The sequence below is a fragment of the Pipistrellus kuhlii genome, unplaced genomic scaffold (genome assembly GCF_014108245.1).
Source record: "Pipistrellus kuhlii isolate mPipKuh1 unplaced genomic scaffold, mPipKuh1.p scaffold_m20_p_13, whole genome shotgun sequence".
NCBI lineage: Eukaryota > Metazoa > Chordata > Mammalia > Chiroptera > Vespertilionidae > Pipistrellus > Pipistrellus kuhlii.
This window is the reverse complement of record NW_023425438.1, coordinates 29,602,969-29,624,683: the sequence shown is the minus strand read 5'-3', so window position 1 is coordinate 29,624,683 and position 21,715 is coordinate 29,602,969. Positions and strand designations below refer to the sequence as shown.

At 37.7% G+C, this 21,715-nt stretch overlaps 1 protein-coding gene across 5 annotated transcripts in view; it reads right to left on the bottom strand.

Annotated features, from left to right (window-relative positions):
* The window catches only part of SANBR (SANT and BTB domain regulator of CSR), a 42,546-nt gene extending 27,551 nt beyond the window's left edge, over window positions 1–14,995 (bottom strand). The window contains exons 1-8 of one of the 5 annotated variants that reach the window (XM_045580772.1): window positions 14,833–14,995; window positions 14,098–14,201; window positions 10,835–10,993; window positions 10,230–10,413; window positions 9,339–9,432; window positions 6,155–6,393; window positions 2,108–2,166; window positions 295–455 (exon numbers count right to left, since the gene is read on the bottom strand). In XM_045580772.1, the coding sequence (XP_045436728.1) occupies window positions 295–455; window positions 2,108–2,166; window positions 6,155–6,393; window positions 9,339–9,432; window positions 10,230–10,413; window positions 10,835–10,984 (887 nt within the window). In that variant the 5' untranslated portion in view covers window positions 10,985–10,993; window positions 14,098–14,201; window positions 14,833–14,995. Of the gene's footprint in view, window positions 1–294; window positions 456–2,107; window positions 2,167–6,154; window positions 6,394–9,338; window positions 9,433–10,229; window positions 10,414–10,834; window positions 10,994–14,097; window positions 14,202–14,832 lie in introns of those variants that run through there. The other 4 variants (XM_036435453.2, XM_045580773.1, XM_045580775.1 and 1 more) reach the window with 4 other exon arrangements.
* Between the last annotated feature and the right edge of the window lie 6,720 nt (window positions 14,996–21,715).

The following is a 21,715-nucleotide window of genomic DNA, read 5'->3' as shown; positions in this document are numbered from 1 at the left end:
AGACTATTTTACTAAAATGAAATAGAAATAATATATTTTTTCCAAAATATTAAAAAAAAAATTAGCCCTAGCTGGTTTGGCTCAGTGGATAGAGCATTGGCCTATGGACTGAAGGGTCCCAGGTTCGATTCTGGCCAAGGGCACATGCCCAGGTTGCAGGTTCAGTCCCTGTGGGGGGCATGCAGGAGGCAGCCAATCAATGATTCTGATCATTGATGTTTCGATCTCCCTCTCCCCTCCTCTCTGAAATCAATAAAAATATATTAAAAATAATAAAATAAAATTAAAAATTACCTCCTAAACTTATCTTTCTTGTCTTTTAAGTCATCAACCTCATTGTGTGTGAACAGATCAGCTATACGTGTAATAAGATTTGCATTAATACAGTTCATGTTGCATGGCGTAGCTACTATGGCATTCATATTTTTGTGGCAATACTCAATACATTGTTCAACCTAAAAAACATAGAATAAAAAATGAATGTTGAAAATAGCAGCATAAAGGATAACGTAATATCAATACCTTTCAAAGGTAAAATTCATTAAAAGTCTTATCCATGTATTGCTACATACTACCTGGGTTTTGCTTATTTGGGTTATCCACACTGTTCCAAAGTGGTCCAATGTGTACAAACATATATCCATAGCTAGAATAATCATTTTCCACCTTCTTAAAATATTTAATAAAGTAATGCAATGAGCATCTTTCATAGCTATGGCAGGTATAAATCTCAGTCCACAAACTCAAGTATATAGGATATGTGACTTCTTATCACTGAACTTAGATAACAATTTTAAGTTTCCATTTCTCTGAGTAGTAGAAACATAATTTCAGTTAATTCAGGGTTTTCTCAGTTGTGTTGTGCTTGCTCTCTTCCTCTTTCTCCAACATGAGGTATATTTATTTACTTTTTTATATTAAATCATTTATGAAAATTTACTTTTTAAAAAATATTTATTTCATTGATTTTTTTTCAGAGAGGAAGGGAGAGGGATAGAGTGTTAGAAACATGGATGATGAGAGAGAAACATCAATCAGCTGCCTCCTGCACACTTCCTACTGGGGATGTGCCTGCAACTAAGGTATATGCCATTGATTGGAATCAAACCCAGGACCCTTCAGTCCACAGGCTGATGCTCTATCCAGTGAGCCAAACCGATTAGGGCTGAAAATTTACTTTTTGAGGTGGACTTGGGTTCCAGGGAAAACTAGCACTGGCTAATATTTTGCTTATGGAAGAAAAATGTCCTTTAGGGCTTAGATTTCAGAATTCAAATGTTAAGGATCCTTTTAATTTCTGGTGTTTTTTTTTTCCTTTCTTTTCTGTAACCCTTTCCTGAAGCAATTAATACCAATAACTGACTAGGGGAGGACTAAGGAATACAAAAAACTAGAAAATTTAGTAAAACCTCAAACAATCAAATAAACAAATTTCACATCTGTGAGCATAGCAAAGGAGTGTTCTGCCCTGTGTAATCTTCTTGGGGTCTAAAAGTAAATATTTATTTAAAGGAAAACCATAATATATAAAAACATTTGAATGATAAATTCATTAACAAGAAAAAACACACAAGTATATTTCATGTTAAAACTTGATATGATTATGTACATATGCTTTTATGTTTCATCAACTACTCTTAAACAATAGAGTGAATGAGCATCTGATTTACACATACAATATTATAGTATTTAATAGTTGGTTATTGGTTCTTAATTTGCTGAACTATAAATGAAAGACACAAATTAGCAAAACATGCTTAAAGGAACTACTTAAATAGTGAAACAAATATATTCCAATTAATTTTCATTTAACTTGATTTTAGAGCAAACTCTTTGTTAAAATTAATTCTGTTTTGTTTAATCTAATACAACAGAGAGCTACTCCTTGAGGATAAATTGTTTGCTTTATAGGTATGATATACAAATGATATATAACAGCCTTCACCCCTTTAAACATGAGCAGTTTATTCTAATGGAATCACACTCTTGAATTAACAATTACTTCAGAAAGATGCCTTAGAATTTTCTAACTTAAAGGAAAAATCAAGTTAAATATTAAATCAAGTATGGGTGGACAGAAGAGCATAGATCTTTTATTAATACTTACCAATGAATCCATTTTCAAGAACTCTGAAGAAATAAGAATTGAAATGACATTTCCTGGCTCTTAAAAAAAACACAAAAACAAACATTTAAATTCTCCTTTTTACTTGTACCTCAAATTCCTGAGAAAAGGCTCCTTCTCACCTTAAAAGAGGATGATACTCTAATAAGAACAAAAGTTATCTTACTATGGCTTACATATGTGAAAGAAAGAAAATGCAATGTTCAAACTTAGGGTATAAAGAAAATGCCCAGTAAATTTGCCCTGGAATTAGATGCATATCAAGTAAGAGGACTGCAGTTAAAGACACAATATATGCAAATTTCTCCTTAACTAAATCAGGGAAAAAGATAATTGAAATTGAGAATATAATTCATCACACAAAAAGAGTGAGAAAAAAATTTTTTTAAATGATTGAGAGCTCTTGTACTTAATGAAAAAGATTCTGAAAGACAAGACAAAATTTACTTCTGCAGAAATGCTCAAGTTCCTTCCTAAAGGCAGACTGAGTGGAGCCGGGGAGACGGGATGCCATCTGATGCTACTGTTTCAGTAAACCTAAGTCATCTCCTATGAAGTATAGTTAAGAAAAAGAAAAATCTGATGTTTACCATTATAGTACTAAGACAATCCAACTAAAGAACTATACAAACAATGATTAAAATAAGTAATCTCTATCTTTTCTTAAGTAACAACTCTAGATTAAAGATTCTCAGATAGCAATGAAGAAAGGAAGGAGCTGGTGAAAGAGTTCCTCAGGAAATTATACTATGATCCATTCCAGTTAATTAAGTATTTTGGTAGTTTTCCAGATTAGAATAAAGATTGTGTGTGTAAAAGTTTACATTTCTAGTCATATTTTTAAGGTCAAAGATTACAGTGACTAGTTTTGCTCTATTTTTACCTTTACCATCCACATAAATATGCAGGATCAAGCAATAGCTTTTTTCTCTGTACATATTTTGATTTTTACTTCACACATACATATCATCTGCATGGTCTAGTATCTCTGGACTCTGATTGGCTGAAATTTTTTGATTTAGCAATCCTATAATTTTTAAGGATCACTAGAAATGTTTTCCATTAAATCTGGTAATTAAAATACAAATTATAAACTTCCACAGAAAACTTTTATACTATCAGTATAGATTCATTTACTAATAAGAGGTTAGAAATATTTTGGTGCTGGCCAATGTGGCTCAGTAGTTGAGCATGACCTATGAACTGGGAGGTCACGGTTTGATTCCCAGGTCAGGGCACATGTCTGGATTGCTAACATGATCCCCAGAGTGGGTGTGGGTGAGGTGGCCGAGCAATGATTTTCTCTCATCATTGATGTTTCTCCTTCTACCTTTCCCTTCCTTAATAAAATCAACAAAAATGTATATTTAAAAACAAAATATTTTTGTACTGCTGTAAATAGCAATTTTAGTGCTCAGAAAGACTTTTTTAAACCACTAGTGAGATTTCCTATATAAAACTATGCCCAATGAAAGATTACTTAGTAATTATTTCTCTTATCATCTAGAATAGTGGTTCTCAAACTTTTGCTCTCAAGATCCCTTTGTAATCTGAAAAACAGATTCCTAAAGAGCTTTTGTTTATATGGGTTATCTGAGTATTTACCATATTAAAGATTAAAACAGAAAAAATTATTAATTTACTTAAAAAATAAATTCATTACATAGTCACATATTTTTATAAAAAATAACTACTACTATATTTTCCAAAATGAAAATATACAAACAAAAAAAACCTAGTGAGAATAACATTGACATATTTTGCAAATTTCTTCAATGTCTCACTTAATAGAAGACAGCTGGATTATCATATCTGGTTCTACATTCAATATATGAGTAATCTTTTTTGATGTTATATTAAAACTTGACAAATGGTACTTTTTTAAGGTTAGTTGCAATGGGATCTGAAATCATATCAGTGAATGATTTTTCCATTCTATTACCTTAAAATCCACTGATTTATCTTGTGCTTTGACTCTTTAACTCCATTCACGATTTTTAACATCATGTATTAGTCAAGGAAAACATTGGTGCAGATGGAATGTTGAACCATTTCATTGTACAATATATTAAAAGATCACATTTGTTAATATGGCAAGTCTCATCAGAAAAGTCTTTAAATATTAAGAAGCTGTCAAGCATGTAAAAGTACATAAAAGTTTTCCAAACTTTAATTCTCACTTGAAAGCTTGAATTTTATCATTGGCAACAAATACTAGCAGTTGTTTCCTTTTCTTTGATCAGCTCATTTAATTTTTGGATTTTTTTTGTTGTTGTTAATCCTTACCCAAGGATATTTTTTCATTGATTTTTTAGGGAGAGTGGAAAAGGGAGGGAAAAACAGAGAGAAATATGGATGTGAGAAAAACACATCAATTGGTTGCCTCCTGACCAGGGGCTGGCCCGAAGAGCCGGCAACTGAGATACATGCCCTTGGCGGGAATTGAACCTGGGACCCTTCGGTCTGCAGACTGATGCACTATCCACTGAGCCAAATCAGCTAGGGCTTAATTCATTTTCAAAACAATATCTGCCAAATGCCTAAGTCTGAGTAACCATAATTTGTCTGTCAGTCATTCTCTCAAATAAACACAGTTTTTAATTTTTAAAAAAGCAACTAGGTTAGACTGCAACTCAAACAACTGCATAAGTGCTTTTCCTCTAGACCAGTGGTCGGCAAACTCATTAGTCAACAGAGCCAAATATCAACAGTACAACGATTGAAATTTCTTTTGAGAGCCAAATTTTTTTATACTTAAACTTCTTCTAACGCCAATTCTTCAAAATAGACTTGTCCAGACTGTGGTATTTTGTGGAAGAGCCACACTCCAAGAGCCAAAGAGCCGCATGTGGCTCGTGAGCCGCAGTTTGCTGACCATGGCTCTAGACAACCATCATACTTCAGTGTGTGGCAGAAGTACACTTCCCATGTACTTCTCACAGAATATTAAAAAGAAGTATACTCAAGGCTCAAAATGTAATAAAATTAGTAATTTTTACTACTTCATCAAGGACATTCTTAGGTGAACCTGGATCCCCCCCCCCCCTTTTAACTGTTAGTTCATGGTGCTGAAGAATACAGAGACCACTAGTACAGTTTGTGCACTGGCCTTGATATGTGCTAAAGTTGCAACAGTTTTACATCTGACCACCTGCACAAATGTCAACACATAAAAACAAATAACATCTTGATTTTATTATGCAAATTGTCTTGACCTTTTGGATCCTCTAAAGCAGTGTTTCCCAAAGTGTGGTACGCGTACCCCCAGGGGTACAGGAAGAGTTTGGTGGGGGTACGTGTTGCACCGGAGTTTGGTGGGGATATGCACTGCACCGTGCTTAGCTGCGCCTAATTCTACGTTCTCATGAGTGCGAGGGGTACCCAGTGTTACGAAAATTATAGAAGGGGTACACATATGTCGAAAGTTTGGGAAACACTGCTCTAAAGGATCCTTTGGCTGTAGAGTCTAGAGCACTAGTGGTTCATGTACCATACAGTGGGAACTGCTATGCAGAGACCTGTTTATTCGCCATACATCCTATATAATAAAAGGCTAATATGCAAATCGGCCACACAGTAGAACTGGTTACTATGACATGTACTGATTGTACAGGGGGCAGATGTTCAGTGCAGGAGCTGCCCCCAGGTGGTCAGTGCACTCCCACAGGGGGAGGGCCACTCAGCCAGAAGCCAGGCTCAGAGCTGGGAGCACAGCGGCTGTGGTGGGAGCCTCTCCCTCCTCCATGACAGCACTAAGCTGTCAGTTGGACATCCCCCCAGGGATCCCAGACTGTGAGAGGGTGCAGACCGGGCTAAGGGACCACCCCCATGTGCACGAATTTTGTGCACCAGACCTCTAGTTCATCATAATTTACTAAAAAATATGAGGTATGTTTTCTAAAGGGCAATTACTAATTTGAATATAAATGCTAATGTTCAAGCAATTATCCACATTTCATGTTTGGCCTGAAGCAACTACCAGGTGACACACAAACTTAACTACAAAGTAAGTAATAGATTGTCTTTTACCTAAAATTGGCATCTCACAATCTTTATTCTCCTTAGTGTTCCTTTTAACATATTTTATCAACCAGTTGAAAATTTGAACGTCACAGTGAACTGAAATGTCCACCTCTTCCCAGCGTTGGGCATCCATAGATAAATATTCAGCAAAGTACTTCATTTCTGATATCAAAAGGTCTCGTGGGCAAATAAAATCTTCTTTTAAATTTTTTGCTTCATCACACACATGGATCACCATATTTGGCCTTCATAAAAAATGATTCACAGAAATAAAATTATTAGAATTTCAGAAGAGGAACCAAGAATATTAACATTTACTAGAAGTATGAGGACAAGATGTTTTTGAAGATTTGACCACAAATCAGTTTTATAGGATTTAAGTGTCTTGCTAATCTTATCTATATCTAAGATTATGAATAATTTTAGTAAAACTACTCACTTAATTAGACAAATAAAAATAGAATAATAATTTACAGGGTTTAAATTTATTATTATTATTATTATTATTATTATTTTAAACATATTTTATTGATTTTTTACAGAGAGGAAGGGAAAGGAATAGAGTTAGAAACATCGATGAGAGAGAAACATAGATCAGCTGCCTCCTGCACAACCTCTACTGTGGATGTGCCTGCAACCAAGGTACATGCCCTTGACCAGAATCTAATCTGGGACCTTCAGTCCACAGGCTGATGCTCTATCCACTGAGCCAAATGGGTTAGGGCGGGTTGAAATTTGTTATTTACAAGGTATAAGTAAATTATGAAAAATTAAAAAATAGTACCAATTCACGAAGAAAAATTAAGTAATACATTCTAATTCTTGTGATGAGCATAAAACATACTTTTACATGGCTATGGGTGTTGGAAAGTGATAAAGCTAAATATTAAAATTTCCTTACTAGTAATACGTAGAAAAAAACAGTTAAAACTATTCACTAAAAAATCAAAAAATTAGCATGGCAACTTATTTTTAACAGCAAAAAAAGTTTGTTAGGCTTGGTTGGTGTGGCTCTGTGGTTGAGTGTCAACTCATGAACCAGCAGGTCACACTTTTTTCCAGTCCAGGCACAAAGCCTGGGTTGTGGGACGGATTCCCAGGGGGCGTGTGGTGTGTAGGAGGCATCCAATCGATGATTCTCATCATTGATGTTTCTTTCTCTCTCTTCCTCTCCTTTCCTCTCTGAAATCAATAAAAATATATTTAAAAACAATAACAATAAAAACTTTTTTTTTTTAAAAAAGAAAGTTTGTCAGGCATTCAATAAATATAAATTAGTAAATATAGTTAAAAGAATTCTTAAGACTACAATTGCTTATTTACATATTTTTTAATAATTTGAGAATAAGTTTAGATGATAAATCAGAATGATTGCTTTGAAAATTATATACTCCTTGAATTTATTATCCCTTGAATTTATATTACCTCAAAAAGAAACAGTGTGATCCACAATTGCCTTCATGCCATTACAAAAGGAAGAGATTAAAAAAGAAGAGATACACTGTCCTACAATATGAACTGGATGAGTGTTTAATGGAACTTCATAAATTTCTAAATATAAAAAATCACCACTATGCTCTATACCTCAAACAAATATAAAATTTGACATTACTGAATGTCAACTGTAATTGAAAAATAAAAATAAATAAGTAAATAATTGCATTTGAAATAAAATTGGGGTACCCGAAAAAAGGTTATTAATCAACACTCTTGTCCAAATCAAAATAATTTAAAAAACTCTCTGAAAATTTTGTTCTTCCAAACAAATTATGGTCAAAATATAAACAGGTAATGGCTGGTATAATGAAGTATAAAGTTTCTGTGGCTTTTTGGACCACTATCTAAAATTATCTGATAAAATTTTTGTGATACAAACCTATCAGTTAAAAATTCTATGTAAAAATTCTATGTAAATAAACTAAAAATCACTTTCAAAGGGTAATTTTATTTTATTGTGGTAAAATATACATAACATAAAATTTGCCATTTTAGGAGTACAGTTCAGTGGCATTAAGTACATTCACATTGTTGCAATTATCACTACCATCCATCTCCAAGATGTTTTCAAAAGGGTAAATGTTATGGTATGTGAATTATATAGCAATAAAATTGTTATAAAAAGAACTATCTAAACTGAAAATACACAAAAGAAGTTTTAGAGACAATGTAAATATTCTATATCTTCATTTAGGTCATGGTTACATGGTGAGCCCATTTGTTAAAACTCATCAAGGTGAACACTTAAAATATGTGCAGTTTGACTGTATATAAAATATATAAAACAATACAAAAGTATCAAAACTTGCAATACAGCCCTGGCTGGTATAGTTCAGTTGGTTGGAGCATTACATACACCAAAAGGTAGTAGGTTTGCTGAAAATGGTTTGGCTCAGTGGATAGAGTGTTGGTCTGCGTACTGAAAGGTCCTAGGTTTAATTTCGATCCAGATTACTGTATGTACACTGGTTTCGGACATATCCCCGGTAGGAGGTGTGCAGGAGGCAGCTGGTCCATGTTTCTCTCTCATCAATGTTTCTAGCTCTCTATCCCTCTCCCTTTCTCTCTGCAAAAATATCAGTAAAATATATATATATTTTTAAAAAAGGTGGCAGGTTTGATTCCAGGTCAGGGTACATACCCAGGTTGCATGTTTGATCCCCAGTTCACCTGGGCAACCAATCGATGTTTCTCCCCCCATCCCCTTCCTCTGTCTACAATTAGTAAAAGAAAAAAAAAAATAGGGAGGTTTAAAAATAACTTGTAATATACTGAAAGATATATTCTAATTTTTAAAGGTTTCTATAATAAATAATTATATTCAAACATGTTATTCTAAAATACATACCCAGTTTCTTTAATAAAACTGGAGAACTAATGACTGACTTTTCCTTTAGATTTAAAATTTACTTTTCAAAGTTTTAGGTTAATAGATGTCATTTCTAATATTTACAAAATGAAAATAAATTTTTAAAATGAAAAAACTAGCCCAATTTATAAATAACACAAATAAGCATATGTTTAGCTATCAAACAGTTATAGTTCAACACATTAACTAATTTCAACTGTTTCAGCAATTGTGATATTTCCTATATTATGGTAACTAATGTATATAATCACCACTAGTCATGTATTTTATAATGTAAAGTTGATACTCATATTAAACTTATCTAGCAAAGAACCAGCCTCCTACCCTTCAGATTCTTCTGTCTTTTCTCCACCATTACGAGTAGTACAACTTTCACTTTCTGAAGAACAATTCCTTGTGGAAGCTATACTATGTCTTCCTTAAATACAGAAACAAACACATACAAAAACAAAGGGGGGAAGTTAGCATTTCCAACTCAGAATGGATTTTTACTTATTGAATGGTTATACCATAAATGCATGGCTTCCAAGGCTAGTTAGAGGTGGCATTTCCCTTAATATTCCAAAGGTTTATGTAAGAAACAGTCCAAAAAAGAGATAATAAATTGCCAATGTTACACTGAAGATTTAAAAAATACTGATATGGTGTATATAAATAGGGTCAAATGCTCAAAAGCCAACAATATAAATTTCCCTTCCTAAAGTAAATTTTCACATCAATACTCTGACTGCTGTTGCTGAGATTAAAATAGTTCCCTATACTATGAGGATTTCTAAAACCAGTTATTATTTCCAAAGCAATTGTGGAAAAAGATCTCTTCCATCCTGCCACTGTGTCATTTTAAACTATCATTGACTGTAACCAAGAATAGATAGCTGTAAAAAAGATAACACAAGAGACAAGCAAAATTCTCTGAGGGAGGGGAAAAAAACCTTTAGCCTAATAAATCCCTTTAATATTTATGATATAACTTGGAGTAGTAAATTTTTGTATAGTAAATTTTTTCGGTAATAATATTTGATCTGCATATTAACTTTACAATTTTTTCAAATATAGCAAAGAAAATTTCTAAAATTTAGGAAGACAAAAATGCATAAATTTTTCTATTAATGTTTATATTAACCTTTATATAAATAAAGAAAAGATGGTTGGAATACATAATAATTTGCAGAATTATCATAAGGAGGAACACTGCATTTTGTTTTAAAATCTTACCTGTTTTGGAAACTGCATCCTGATCAATTGAAGCCTCCTGAAATTCTCCGTGTGTGTCAAGAAGTGAGGACTTGATATATGTGGCTAAAGTTTCAACAGGACTTTCTCCAGCCATTAGGGGACTATACCGGTTGTCAACAGGAGAGCTTCCACTGCTCTTCAGTTCCTCAAACCTTTTTGCACACTGTAATAATACAAAAGGAAGAAAATGCAGGTCTGGGAGGGGTTTTTTTTGTTTTTTTTTTAATTATGCTTATATTTATTTTTAGAGAGAGAGGAAGGGAGAGGGATAGAGAGATGGAAACATTGATGAGAGAAACATCGATTGGCTGCCTCCTACACACCCCCTACTGGGGATCGAGCCTACAACGTAGGCCCGTGCCCTGACCTGGAATCAAACCAGTGATCTCCTGGTTCATGAATCAACACTCAACCATTGAGTCACACCGACTGGACTGGGAGTTTTAAAATTAAAAAATAAGAAAATATATCCTTGTCTACTATTTGAAGATACTTTTCCATAATTATTTTTTTGTAGTCGTTCCTTGAAATTGATCACTTTTTCTAATTTTTTTTCAGGAGATATCTGTGGGACTGTTATTTACCTCTTTGGGTGTTAACCCAGGAACAAGCCTTGCCACAGTTTCCCAGTTGATGTTCTGATCAATTCCGATTAATGGATAAAGGAGCATGTCCAACACCATTTGACTGTTATTGTTCAGGAAATTGTTGTTTTCTGAATATCCACGACTCATCTTTTGGAACTAGAGACAGAGAAAGCAGATTTATTTGTATCTGATATACAAATGTTTTCAGAACATTCTAAATTAGTTATAATTAATTCCTAAAAATGATCTATTATATAAAGTAAAACTGACCCAAAATAAACACAAATTATATAGCTCAAACTCTTCAAATATAATAGCATTTTGACATTATGACTTGGTCGATAGATGGATAGGATGGACAGATAAATATATGATTAAAAGTATAATATGAAAGTATTAATGGCATTAATCATCAACTATAATTAGTGTTATTTTTATATGTTCAAAACAACTTTTTTGGTGGAAAGTCCTTCTCTTCTTCCTTGTCTTCAGAAGCAATGTAACAATTAACCCAAATAAGGTTTAATCGTTAAATACACACCCTGACATTCATATATAAAAAGCCAAGACACCTCCACACATACACACAGGCACGGAGCAGAGTAGATACAGGCTTCCCCTGCTTCCTCACCTGACTCTCCACACATCACATCCCCTACCCCGGAGCCCTTGAATAACACGTCCAGTGATTAAGGGTATCCAAAATCTTCAGGCAATGGGATCACTAAGAAAAAAGGCTCCAGATGGCTTTCCAAACGAATGTAGTTCAATAACATTCATTAAGAGGGTCCCACTATGTGCCAAGCATCAGGGATGCAAAAATAAATATGGCATGGTCCCTGTCCTCAAGGAGTTTATTGTCTAGGGAAGGGTATTAGCAGACAAACGGATCTTTGTAATATAATTTTGTGAGAGCCAAAGCAGAGGGGAGCCAGAGGGCACATAATAGCTATTATTTACTGTGTACTTCCTAGTATGGTAGAACTGTTATTTCAATAACGTTTCAACACACCCCTATAAGGAAGGTGCTCTCCCCACTTTTAAAAGATGAAGAAATTACAAGATGAAGAAGTATAAGGCCACAGAATAAGAGGCCGGGCAAGGTAAAACTGACTCTCACATCATGTTGTTCCCATCATATACAAGAGGTATATTACAGGGAGACAGTAGGTTGGGAATGATGATTTAGAATGGAGAAAGACAGAGTCTAATTTTGAAGTCAATTATACTTCAACTAGAGGCCCAGTGCACTTTGAAAACAATGAAAGCGTCTCCCGAATGAGAGTATCTACCTCCTAGTATTGTGCTGAGGGTTAGTATGTGAGATGTTTTAATGTTGGAATGGGGAGTTGGAATGTAGAAGCTCTAAGTAAGAGTTAACGATGATTAGGACTATGTAACTGTTTCCATAAAACACTGATATAAGACATTAGGTGGTAGACATAAAGTTATCCTACATGTATCTGCCTGAGCATTAAAAAGAAACACTTAAGGTATTATATGGTTCAGATTACTTATTGCTATGCCTCAATTTCCTCATCTTTAAAAAAAAAAAAAATAGTGGCTAGTCCACATACTTTTGAGGACATACGGAGAGAGCTACCTGGTACACAGTTAAGGACTATGTAACGTTTGTAGTAGTAGCATTACCATTCCAGAGATCCTCAGATTACTGTAAACAAATTCATAAAGATAAATGTGGCAGATAAAAGGAGAGACAGTAATTTTTCTTTTTCTTTTTTTAATATATTTTATTGATTTTCCACAGAGAGGAAGGAAGAGGGATAGAGAGCTAGAAACGTCGATGAGAGAGAAACATCGACCAGCTGCCTCCTGCACACCCCCTACCGAGGATGTGCCCGCAACCAATGTACATGCCCTTGACCGGAACAGAACTTGGGACCTTTCAGTCCACAGACCAACGCTCTATCGCTGAGCCAAACCGGTTTCAGCCAAGACAGTAACTTTTCAATGAAGTACCCTTTTGACAAAATGAGTAAAAAGTCAGATCTAGATTCTTGTCTAGTTTTTACCATTTTCAATAGTCTCAGCTTTAAGAAGATAATACCTACCTTCGGTGTTATTGTGAGGATTAAACAGTAATATATAAAGCATCAAGCACATGATCTGGCATACAAAACGTGCTCAGTAAATAATTTGTAACCACTATTATTAGTTTCCTTCCTCCTATTATGGCCATTATTGGCATTCAAAATTTCTAAAAAAATTATGTTAATAACTGTAAATCACTGCCTTGAGCCCAAATGAAAATAGATTTTCCAGAACTTCATTGTCTCCACATGTGTGCCTGGCACATGATCCCTTTTCACACCACACAATTTGAGATGTATGTTAGGGTGTGGGGTAGTTCTGAATAATGTTTTTGAGATGTATGTTAGGGGTAATTCTGTATCATTCCGTATAACAGAATTCAGGGCAAGAAACAGGGGTACTTTTTTTTTTTTAATTTCACTTCAAAAACATTTTATTTAAAATTCCTAAAAATAAATAAATAAATAAATAAATAAATAAAATTCCTAAAATACTTACTGTGTCCTACAATGTATAGGCACCTGCTAGCTAATCAAAAAACAGTCCAGACTAATTACTTAAAAAACATGTATGTACCTTTCAAATATGATACAATATACACACTTTAGAATAATTTAAACCATTTAGAGATCAAAAGTTTGTTTTCTGTTGACATTTTCTTTACACAACTGAATCACACCAAACAAGGGAAGTGTACCCAGTACTAACACCAGTTAAATGAATGTTCAAGAAAGCATCCCTGAGAGCTGAATATAAGTGTGAAAGGATGCTTAATCCTTGATGGAAGACACACAAATTCTCTCAGGCGAGCTGTCACAGTGCATCCCATTGCGGGGGGAGGGGGCGGGTCGGAAGAGAACAGACTTACCAAAAACTGTGACAAAAAGTTTGAAGCTCAAATTATACTACCAAGTCTACTCCCATTCATGCCAAAATATATCTTAAAAGTTAATGTCTAGCCGAAACCGGTTTGGCTCGGTGGATGGAGAGTCAGCCTGTGGACTGAAAGGTCACAGGTTCGATTTCGGTCAAGAGCATGTACCTTGGTTGCGGGCACATCCCCGGAAGGGGGTGGGCAAGTGGCAGCTGACCGATGATTCTCTCTCATGGATGTTTCTAACTCTCTATCCCTCTCTGTAAAAAAAAAACAAAACAATAAAATATATTAAAAAGAAAAGTTAATGTCTAAGTTGAAACGTGTGACCTACCGGAAATAAAAATTCTACTTGTTTAATAACACTACACACTTTATGAACGCACTTCGTGTCCTCCCTCTCCCCCCTTTACACAAGCTCGGTTTACTTAAATGTATCTAAAAAGAACAATCTAATTAATGAAGAAGGCCAACGGAGGTCCACGACTGGCATCTGATTTTTTTTTTTTTTTTTCCTTTTTGAAACAGAAAAGGCTCCTGCATTCAGTGACCACAGTCCCCGCGCAGCGGTCGGAGGCGCGGCGAGGGCGGCGGGCCGGTCCCGGGCCGCGGGGGTGGAGGGGTCACCCTGAGCCACCGCCCGCGGGGAGCCCGGGCCCGGCGTCCAGCCCGCGGACCGGGACGGAGCCAGCGGGCTTCGGACGGGAAGGAGAAAGGACAATCCCCTCGGACACCCGGGATGAACGGGGCAGAGCCCAGCAAGCCTCCGGCCGGGGGTCCCTCGCGGCGCCTCCGGCTCCGGTTCGGCCTAACCCACCGGAGCAGGGCGGGAGGGGAGGCGCACAAAGGCGCGGGCAGAGGGGCGAGGCGGGGGCTGGGCGGGCGGAGCTGGCTCGGGGGCGGGTGGAGGGGCGCCCGGGCTGCGGGGCTGCAGGCGGCGCTGGGGGCGTTCGCGGGCATTCGCGCGTGTGGGACCCCGGTCGTACCGCCAGGGATGGAGGCCGCGGCGGGCGGCACCGCCCCAAGCCGCACTCCTGGCCCCGGCCGGACCCCCGGGCCCCCGGCTCACCTCCACAGGGCCGGGCGGCCCTCGCTGCACCTCCGTCCCCTGCGGCGGCCGGCTCTGCCCGCGCTCCGGCCATAAGCTCCGGCCCCGGCCGGCCGGCTGCCCTGGCCGCAGCCCTCACAGGTCCTCACACGCCGCCCCGCCCGCGTGGGAGCGGCCGGGGACCAGCGCCCGGGGGCGGGGCAGCGCCGCCCAACCCAGCGCCGCCCAGCCAATCGAGGGCCAGCGTTGCAGCGGAGGAGCCAATGAGCGACGAGCTCCTGCCGGGCGGGAGGGAGCCGAACGGGCGGCTGCAGCCCGGGCCGCGGTGCCTGGCTCGGTCCTCCCCTGCCCCCTCTCTCGGCGTTCACGCCCCGGCCTGTCGCAGTGCAGAGTCCCCACCCTCCCAGCGTCCTGTCTCTTAGCAACCAGGTCTTCCAAGCCCGATCCTAGGTGACCTGCTCTGAGTCCAGAAGAAAGGGGCAAAATGGGAGCGATAAATGAACGCGAACAAAGGGTGGACGAAGTGGTTTTCGATGCAGGTCACTTCGGTATCGCTGCTTACGTTAAGGTAGAAGAAGCAATGTTGTATGATCCGAGGGACACACGAAAAGTGTCTTGGGTGAAGCATTGTCTTTATCAGGAGGCATCTCTTGGGGGGGGGGGAAATGTAAATAGGGTTACAAATTCAATTTTTATTCACATGAATAGGTTCAGCCGCTGTGTGTTATTGTGAATATTGCCACTGGGAATCTAGTAAGGTGTACAAAGCCGAGTCTCGTAAATTACTACACGTCACGTTTTAAATTTCCACTTGGAATGCGTCTATTCTGAGGACCAAAAACTAAATGTCACAGTCAGAAAGGACAGAGAACATGAAACCCTACCCAAATGAATAATGACTGCAATGAGACCTGATGATGAAGTGGCTAACTGTACTGTCAGTTTTTTTCCAATTGTATCACCTGTGACTCTGCAAGTCTTTTGCTATTTTTGTTCCACAAAGATGTTAATTCAAGTTAGGTTAGTTTTGTATCTCAAAGATACCAGTCAGGTACATTTGTAAGAGAGACGACTTGTTCTGTACTTCCTCTTTGTCCTTTCACATCGGCTGGAACCCAGTTGTGATTGATGGAGAGCCAGTTTAAACTATGAGAAGGACCCCTAAGGGATTGCAGAGCAATAAGGAAGGAACGTTGGCCATGAATTAATTACCTTGTGAAGCAAAGTTGCCTAAGAGGCCCTAGACTGCCTGTCTACCTCCGGACTATTACATGAAAGTGTTAATCTTGCTTTAGCTACTGCATTTTTTAACCTATTTGTTACAGAAATTTATTCCTTGCCCTGGGATTGTATTGGCAGGTGGAAACCTTGCAGGCTGGAAGGCTGCTGACTCTTTCCCAAGTGTCACGTGTGTTAATTTGGAAGGCAGACTGTCAAGCCTACAGCTCTGAACGAAGTAGTTAAGGTCAGAATGTGCCTGTGTTGGCTGCCACTCCTTACTTTTAGCAAGGTTCAACAAAAAGAAGAAAATCAATTAAGAATTAACCAGTTTGCAAGTAGACACTAGAGAATAGACTCTACTACTGGACCCCACCCATAACATCTGCTCCAGCTGTTGATCCACATATTATGCATCTCTGGGGATCAATTCAGATACTTTATGTTTGAGGTTTATCTTCATCTCTCTCTAGCCTCTTCTATAACGATATTCATTTACAGAATGACAGAGTTAGTAAAGATCCTTGAACAATCAACTTCTTCAATCTTTTTTTAAAATTTATTTATTTTATTTTATTTTTTTTCAGGTTCCTTTTTTATTTATTATTTTTTATAAACATTTATTTATTTATTTTTACATATTTTATTGATTTTTTTGCCCCCCTTCCTCCCTCCCACACATCCCCTCCCTCCCCAGAGTTTTATGTCCATTGGTTGTACTTATATGCATGTATACAAGTCCTTCCGTTGATTATCTCCCCCAGATCTTCCTCCCCTCCCCACTGTAATTTGACAGTCTGCCTGTTGCTTTACTTTCTCTCTATCTGCCTCTTGGTTCATCAGTTTATAATGATCTTTATCATCCACCAATGAGTGAGGTCATGTGGTGTTTCTCCTTCATTGATTGGCTTATTTCACTCAGCATGATGCTCTTCAATTCCATCCAGGTTGCTGCAAATGAAGAGAATTCCTTCTTTTTTATGGCAGCATAGTATTCCATTGAGTAGATGTACCATACTTTTTGAATCCAATCATCTGCTGACGGGCACCTAGGCTGTTTCCAAATTCTGGCTATTGTAGATTGTGCTGCTATGAACATAGGGGTGCAAATATCTTTTCTGATTGCTGTTTCTAGTTTCTTGGGATATATTCCTAGAAGAGGGATTACTGGGTCAAATGGGAATTCCATTTTCAGTTTTTTGAGGAAACTCCACACTGTTCTCCACAGTGGTTGCACCAGTCTGCATTCCCACCAGCAGTGCATGAGGGTTCCTTTTTCTCTGCAACCTCGCCAACACTTGTCATTTGTCGATTTATTGATGTTGGCCATTCTGACAGGTGTGAGATGGTACCGCATTGTTTTTATTTGCATCTCTTGGATAATTAGTGACTTTGAGCATGTTTTCATGTGCCTTTTGGCCTTCCTTCTGTCTTCTTTTGAAAATATTCTATTTAGGTCCATTGCCCATTTTTTAATTGGATCATTCATCTTCCTTTTATTTATTTGTATAAGCTGTCTGTAAATGTTGGAGATTAAACCTTTATCAGTGGTATTATTTGCAAATATGTTCTCCCACACCGTGGGCTTTCTTATTGTTTTGTTGATGGTTTCTTTTGCTGTAAAAAAGCTTTTTATTTTGAAGTAGTCCCATTTGTTTATTTTCTCTTTAGCTTCCATTGCCCTAGGGGCAGTATCAGTGAAGAAGTTCTTTTGGCATATGTCTGAGATTTTGCTGCCTGTGGATGCTTCTAGTATTTTTATGGTTTCCCGTCTGATGTTTAAGTCCTGTATCCATTTTGAGTTAATTTTTGTGAATGGTGTAAGTTGGCGATCTAGTTTCATTCTTTTGCATGTGTCTGTCCAATTTTCCCAACACCATTTACTGAAGAAACTGTCTTGACTCCATTGTATATTCGTGCCTCCTTTGTCAAATATTGAGCATAGTGATTTGGGTTGATTTCTGGGTTCTCGATTCTATTCCATTGATCTATATGTCTCTTCTTGTGCCAGTACCAGGCTGTTTTGAGAACAGTGGCTTTGTAATATAGTTTGAAGTCTGGTATTGAGATCCCTCCTACTTTACTCTTCTTTCTCAGGATTGCTGTGGCTATTCGGGGCCTTTTATTGTTCCAAATGAACTTTTGGAGAGTTCTTTCTAGGTCAGTGAAATATGTCGTTGGTATTTTAATGGGGAGTGCATTGAACCTATAGATTGCTTTAGGAAGTATGGACATTTTTATGATGTTGATTCTACCAATCCATGAACATGGTATGTTCTTCCATCTCCTTACATCTTCCTCTATCTCTTTTTTCAGTGTCTTGTAGTTTTCTGCAAATAGATCCTTTACTTCCTTAGTTAAATTTATTCCTAGGTATCTTAATTTTTTTGGTGCGATGGTAAATGGAATTGCTTTTTTAGCCTCTGTTTCTGTAGTTTTACTGTTGGTGTATAGAAATGCCATGGATTTCTTGGCATTAATTTTGTATCCTGCTACGTTGCCAAATTCATTTATTAAGTCAATTAGTTTTTTAATGGAGACTTTTGTTTTTTTTATGTACAATATCATGTCATCTGCAAATAAGGATAACTTTACTTCTTCTTTTCCAATTTGGATGCCTTTTATTTCCTCCTCTTGTCTAATTGCAATGGCTAGTACTTCCAGAACTATGTCAAACAGGAGTGGCGAAAGTGGGCATCCCTGTCTTGTTCCTGTTCTTAGAGGGAATGGTTTTAGTTTTTGCCCATTGAGTATAATGTTGGCTGTGGGGTTATCATATATAGCTTTTATTATGTTGAGGTATGATCCTTGTACTCCCACCTTGTTAAGAGTTTTTATCAGGAAAGGGTATTGGATTTTATCAAATGCTTTTTCTGCATCAATTGATATGACTACATGATTTTTATCTTTCAATTTGTTAATGTGATGTATCACGTTTATTGATTTGTGGATATTGTACCATCCTTGCATTCCTGGAATAAATCCTACTTGATCATGGTGTATGATCTTTGTGATGTTCTTCTGGAGTCGATTTGCTAGAATTTTGTTGAGGATTTTGGCATCTATGTTCATGAGGGATATTGGCCTGTAATTCTCTTTCATTGAGTTGTCTTTATCTGGTTTTGGTATTAGGGTGATGCTGGCTTCATAGAAGGAGTTTGGAAGTGTTCCTTTCTCTTGGATTTTTTGGAATAGTCTGAGGAGGATAGGTTTTAGTTCTTCCTTGAATGTTTGGTAAAACACTCCTGTGAAGCCATCTGGCCCTGGGCTTTTGTTTGCTGGAAGCTTTCGTATGACTGTTTCAATTTCTTCCCACGTCACTGGTCTATTGAGATTTTTAGATTCTTCCTGATTGAGTTTTGGCAGTTTGTATTTTTCTAGGAATATGTCCATTTCCTCCAGGTTGTTCAGTTTGTTGGAATAGAGTTGTTTGTAGTATTTTGTAACAATCTGTTGTATTTCGGTGGAGTCTGTTGTTATTTCACCTCTTTCATTTCTGATTTTGTTTATTTGGGTCTTCTTTGTTTCTTGGTTAGCCTGGCTAGAGGTCCATCTATCTTGTTTATCCTTTCAAAGAACCAGCTCTTGGTTTTGTTGATCTTATGTATTGTTTCTTTGGTCTCTATGTCGTTTATCTGTGCTCTGATTTTTGTTATTTCCTTCCTTCTGCTTACACTGGGCTTTTTTTGTTGCTCTTTTTCTAACTCTTTGAGTTGTAGAGTTAGATCATCTGTTACTATTTTTTCTAGTTTTTTGCAATAGGCTTGTAAGGATATGAACTTCCCTCTCAAAACTGCTTTTGCTGTGTCCCATAGATTTTGGATTGTTGTGTTTTCATTGTCTCAATGTTTTTTTAAAGACTTTTTTTTTTTTTAATTGACTTTGAGAGAAAGGAAGAGGGAGAAACATCAATGTGAGAGCAAATACATCGACCCATCGGCTGCCTCCTGAATGCCCCCTACTGGGGATTGAGCCCACAACCTGAGCATATGCCCTGCCTGGGAATCGAACCAGCAACCTTTCGGTGCAAGGGATAACATTCAACCAACCTGAGCCACAGTTGCAAGGGCTTCAATCTTTTTATTTTAAGGTCAGATAAAGTTTAAGTGACTTGTCCAAGGTCAAATAGCCAACTCAGGTTCAATGACCTTTGCCCAAAGAAGAATCTTTCTTTGGTATTGTACAGATGTTCCTTCCTGAGGCCTGTGATGCAGAATGGGCAATTGAACCAACACTTCCATCCACTTTCCCTTCCTAGGCAAGTCTAACTCTTTTGTGTTCAGAAACTCATCTATCCCTTAATTAGGTTTAGTACAGACTAAGTTGCTTTAGCAAGGATACCCAAAATACAGTAGCTTAAACACGATGTAAGTTTATTTCTCTCTCAAATTACAGTAGAGGTGTTAGTCCAGGGCTGACATGGCTGCTTTGCCATCCTGACACACAGCTTCCATTGTGGCATCTGAAATGACTGCTAACACTCTCACTTCCACAACCCACGGAAGAAATGGGAGACAGGGGCAAGAAATGCATGCCCCAGGAATTTCAATTAAAGTTTAGTAGGGTGACATTGGTTAATAAAATTATATAGGTTTCAGGTGTGCAATTCTATAATACATCATCTGTAGCATGCCCTAGGACTTTTAAGGCACGATTCAGAAATCACATGTATCATTTCCACTTATATCCCATTGGCTACAATTTAACCATAAAGGGGAAGGCCACATAATGTAGGCTCCATGTGAGCAGTTGTGTACCCACTTTTAAATTATGGGAGAGTGAACCTCTACCCAACAGTCTAGTTCCAAGGGTTATATGCTACCCATACTTCTATTATTGACTTCATTACAGTTATTTTTGAAAAAATTTCTACTATTGAAATATTAAACTAAAAAGGAACTCTATTAGTACTACAAATCTAAATCTAGCATTTTTTATTGTTTTCCCTGAAAAAAAAAAATTTGATTTCAGAGAGAGGAATGGAGAGAGAGAAGGAAGAGAGGGGAACATTGATGTGAAAGGGATTGGCTGCCTCCTACACAGCCCCCAAAGGGGACCAAGCCAGAAATATAGGCATGTGGCCTGACTGGGAATCCAGCCATGAACTCCTGGTTCATGGGACCTGAGCCACTCTGGCTGGGCATTTTTTAACTCACCAAAAAATAGTACACATTGGTTTGCAATAGTTAGTAAACACAATGATATGAAGAAAAATAGGACTTTTTATTATTGTTAAATTTCACCCAAGGATAATTTCCCGTTGATTTTTAGAAAGAGTGGAAGGGAGGGGGAGAAACAAAGAGAGAGAAACATTGATGTGAGAGAGAGACTATCGACTGGTTGCCTCCCGCACACACCCTGACCAGGGCCAGGGATCAAGCAGACAACTGAGGTTATGTGCCTTTGACCAAAATTGACCCAGGACCCTTCAGTCCACAGCTGACACTCTACCCACTGAACCAAACTGGCTAGAGCTTCCAATGATTTTTAGAGAGAGTGGAAGGAAGAGAGGGAGGAAGGGGAAAGAGAGAGATGTGAGAGAGACACATTGACTGGTTGCCTCTGGAACTCACCCGACATGGGCTGGGGATAGGAACTGTAACCCAGCTATGTGCTCCTTTGACTGGGAATGAAGACCCTTCAGTTCCAGGTCAGACTACTAACCACTGACGCACACCAGCCAGGG